A 4,818-nucleotide genomic window follows, 5' to 3' on the forward strand; every position below is an offset into this window, starting at 1 on the left:
TATTGCGAGAAAATGCAAAGAGTATTGCATTTAAATGCAACAAATTACTGTGTTTAAATGCAAATAATTATTGCGATTAAACGCAAAAAATTATTGCGATTAAACACAATAATGATTGCGATTAAACGCAATAATAATTGCGATTAAACGCAATAATGATTGCGTTTCAACGCAAAAATTATTGCGATTAAACGCAAAAATATTGCGTTTAAACGCGAAAATATTATTGCGTTTAAACGCGAAAATATTTTTGCGTTTAAACGCAATAATTATTGCGTTTAAACGCAATATTATTGCGTTTAATTGCAAAAGATTGCGTTTAATCGCAATCTTTTGCGATTAAACGCAAAGTGTTTTGCGTTTAAACGCAATGATTATTGCGATTAAACGCAAAGTTTTGCGTTTAAACGCAATAATTATTGCGATTAAACGCAATAATTATTGCGATTAAACGCAAAGTTTTGCGATTAAAGGCAATAATTATTGCGTTTAAACGCAATAAAAAATATTTCTCTCTCTGAACTGGCCTCAACAGGCTTCCGTACAATTGTACTTCCTAAAAGTAAAATAAAATACGAAGATATGCAGAAAATTTTTTCTACTGGTAGCTTTCTGTGGTTCTTACAATCGTAGTTCACGTTTTTCTTTTCTCCCTCCCCTGAACTATCAAAGTGTTATTGATGGTTGCTGCAAGATCGAAATTCATGCTTTTATCTAAAAAGTAAATTAAGCAAAAATTATCCTTACATACCAGTTTTCCATTCAAATGGTTTTATCTGTAATGCCCAGATAGACGCCTTAATCCAATGTGCAATTATTTCTTTGTGTTTTTTTTTTACTTTGGGCAATTTCATTCTACGAATTAATGCCAAAAACGAATCATCGGTAAAAAAATATGCCTAATAGGTTTGCTTTAATGGTTAAGATTGATTGTAAAAACACATTCTGATTGCACACACAAGTACTCTGAAGTTGACATCAAATAGATGCTTGAGTTTCTGATTGACAATATAATATTGGCTGTGAGTGGGATACAAATTTTATCAAACCCGCGACAAACTTTCCCCGAGGGCTTGAAGGGGAATGTTCAAGGGTTTGATAATAAAAGTCTTTTTTCATAACCAGTCGATAAGCGTTTTATTATACTGATGTATAATATAATTTCTGAGGTTTGAATTTTTTGGAGTAAGATAATACTGCAAGAATAATCTGAAATCCTTGATGACGTCATAATGCTAAAAAGTCATTATGACAAAAAATATTTTTATCGCTGGAAATCAAATTGGAGGCAAAAAATTGCATGGAAATTTTCCGAGGGTGGATAGCAAAAACTATAGCCCGGGGAATAGCTTTGCTATGCGTGAACTATAAAAGATACTTATTTTACCTTCTTAACTTTATATAGGAAACATTTTAACAGAACTATAATAATATCTAATATGTGTTTTTTAAAATACAGTATTCCAACAATCAAAAAGGTACCAATTGCGCTCCATTATCAGCAGACCTATTTTTATATTCGTATGAAGCAGAATTTGTGCAAAATCTTATGCATGAAAATAAGAAAACACTTGCTGTGGCCTTCAATTCAAATAGATATATCGAGTGACGTATTGTCAATTAACAATGGTAATTTCCATTCCTACGTCGATACGATATATCCTGGTGAGCCTGAGATAGAAGATACCGCAGGGTCTGACTCATCTGTTTCATACTTGGATATTTTACTTGAAAAAGGCGTTAATGGTAATCTAACAACCAAGCCATATAATAAACGTAATGACTGTAACTTTTCAATCGTCAACTTCCCTTACCTATGTAGCAATATACCTTCATCACCTGCATACGGAGTGTATATATCTCAGTTGATTCGATACGCAAGAGCATCCTCTACGTATGAACAATTTTTAAAACGAGGTAAATTGTTGACAAGCAAGTTGATGAAACAAAAATGTCAGCAGTCTCGTTAAAATTCATCATTTCGTAGTTTCTATGGTCGATACAATGACCTTGTCTGCAAATACAATTTATCATTGAGTCAAATGCTGATAAACGTTTTTCATACTAATTGTTAGTCCATAATTTATACACTGTACGTACCCCTTGATATTCCATAGATGGGAACAGATAATTTGTAGGAATGGAAGCTGACCGGTCACACCGGCCGTGTGCTCCTTGTCATGTTCGGGAAACAAAGGAAAAATCCGTCGTCAATTCAGTGTACAAATAATATGGGACGCGGTCGTGGTTATAACAACAAGTCTTAAACTGAACATTCCCATCCAAGACCGAGGGAGGTCCAGGTCAAGGTTCCGCGCAAACAATAATTAAGTATGAAATGGTATTAGTCAAGCATTTGATCAATGATAAATTGTATTTGCTGAGAAGGTCATTGTATCGTCATTGTATAGAACTTACATGTACGAAATGATGACTTTAAACGAGACTGCTGATATTCTTGTTTCATCAACTTGTTTGTCAACAATTTACCTCGTATTAGAAATTGCTCATACGCAGAGCATGCTCTTGCGCACCAAATCAACTGAGATGTATAAACTCCGTATGCAGGTGATGAAGGTATATTGCTGCATAGGTAAGGGAAGTTGACGATAGAAAAGTTAATGGCATCACGTTTATCATAGAGCTTGGTTGTTACCTATGTTATACGATATAACATAACTTGGGGCCGAAACTTTTATAAATAATCGTCTCTGTAGCCTCATAGGTTATGTTACGTATAAATAGGTTAAAATAAGCTTGTACAGCTTCATTCCTTATAATTTAATTTTAAATCAATTTCACTGTTGACCTCCCAAAGTAAACTTAAAATTGAAATATTTTTTATATTTACATAACGTCAAACGTAGTGAGACGTTTTTGACGTAACTCATTGTGACATGGGCAATTTATGCTATACGATATGAAATAAAAATCTTTTATCCAATCAAATGGCGTGTTAGAAATAAAATTGATTTTTTCCCCTTTAAATTTCCCCTTCACATGGCGTCATTGATGAGGGAAAAGGGTAATGTTTTGAAATCTTAAGATAAATCATACTTAAAATTCCTCTATTGAACTTCAATCTGGGGTAGGTACTGGTCATAAAAAATGAAGTCCTTTTTGTGATAGTTTCAGAGAATATACCTACTCTAATCCATTTGTCTATCTAATTGTATATATTAAGTTTCATATGTTAATAACAACAAACATGTTCTTTATACTAAGATCAACCAACGACTAACGTATTCACCAAAATGAACTCTTTTTTTTTATAGTAGCTTCATAAGTTATCTGTTTAAAATTTGATTTAAAGATTAAATATCTTATTTCATTTTAGTTGCAGGATCGTGCTTGGAATAGTGTCCAACAAAATGAACAATTCCTCAGAACACGGTGTAACTTCCTACAAGACGCATTCCGAGTATAAAGCTGCCGAACACATCTGGATTTATATGTCACCCATTCTGCTGTTCATTGGAACCGTTGCCAACTCACTGTCAATTATAGTGCTGTTGCGCAAACAGATGCGCAGTTCAACAACAATGTTTTACCTAACAGTGCTTTCGTTTGGCGATATGATGGTGCTCTATACCGGTTTACTTCGATACTGGATAAAATGGACCTTCGACACAGATATCCGTGTGATATCGCAATTTTCCTGTAAGACACACACATTTCTTGTCTATTTTTCCTTGGATTTTACCACGTGGGTGCTAGTGGCAGTGACTGTAGACAGATGTGTATTTGTCTGTCTTCCTTTTAAAGCGAAGGGTATTTGCACCTTAAAGAATGCTAAGATCGTGGTGGTTTGTATCGCTCTCATAATGACTGCTCTGAACCTCCATCTTTTCTGGGGTGTTGCCGTTGAGATGAAGTTTGGAAAATTGAGTTGTGCATTTATGAACGATTTCACAAAGTTTACCTGGCCTTGGATTGATTCTTGTATTTTTAGCATCATTCCATTTAATCTCATGATAATAGCAAACATACTTATTATAAAACATCTACTTATGTCACAAAGGCGTGTTGCATCCCATATGCAACATAGCGGAAGTGACGTGCAGCATTCAAATGTACATTCGAAACATTTTACGAGTGTCACTACAATGTTACTGACGACGAATTATGTCTTTTTGATTTTAACTTTACCGATAGCAATCTACCTTGTCGTATACCCCAAAAAAATCCAAGACGCCACGGGCCACGGAACCGCTGTTTTGGAGTTGATATGGGCGATCGCCAATATGCTTCAATATACAAACAATACCATCCATTTCTTTCTTTATTGCTTGACTGGACCTCGATTTCGGCAGGAACTTTTAAAAATTTTCAAAACAAAGCCCATGTCATCGTAGTTTGAATTGTTTCGATTAAAAATGATTGTAAAAATTCAACTTCAAAATATTCCAAAGATTTGAAAAAAAATCAAAATGTTCATTCATTAAAAATTACATAATAATGATATACTTTAATTTAGTTTTTAAATTATATCTTATAATACAATATGGCTCTATTTCTTTAAAAAACCTTTAAGGACATACGCAACGTACACGTAGTTTGAACTTTATTAGATTCTTCCCTGGAGTTGAATAAATTCAGGAGACCTGTGTGCAATACTTTTAATGTCTAAATTTGGGTTTGTACACACTTCTTCTTCAACACATTTTAATGAAAAAAGAAATCTGGAATTTATGTTTAGTAATTTTTATGTACATTCAGTTTTCTATGATTAAAGAAAAAATTTCATAATTTAATATCTGTTTGCCGGATTTTTGGTCTAATTCTACTAATAATGGTACTATAATGTTAAATTTGGAA

At 33.5% G+C, this 4,818-nt stretch overlaps 1 protein-coding gene across 1 annotated transcript; it reads left to right on the forward strand.

Moving 5' to 3' along the window:
• Positions 1–3,344: 3,344 nt before the first annotated feature.
• Positions 3,345–4,355, forward strand: LOC134269795 (mu-type opioid receptor-like). The gene has a single exon (XM_062752003.1). The coding sequence runs from the start codon at positions 3,372–3,374 to the stop codon at positions 4,353–4,355; it is 984 nt and encodes a 327-aa protein (XP_062607987.1). The 5' UTR covers positions 3,345–3,371.
• The last annotated feature ends 463 nt before the right edge of the window (positions 4,356–4,818 follow it).

The sequence above is a fragment of the Saccostrea cucullata genome, unplaced genomic scaffold (assembly GCF_032062105.1).
Source record: "Saccostrea cucullata isolate Sc308-1 unplaced genomic scaffold, CSIRO_AGI_Scuc_v1 ctg2927, whole genome shotgun sequence".
Classification (NCBI taxonomy): Eukaryota; Metazoa; Mollusca; class Bivalvia; order Ostreida; family Ostreidae; genus Saccostrea; species Saccostrea cuccullata.

Excerpts from the sequence above, each read along its gene's own strand:
- LOC134269795 (XM_062752003.1), top strand. The coding sequence starts at position 3,372 with ATGAACAATTCCTCAGAACACGGTGTAACTTCCTACAAGACGCATTCC.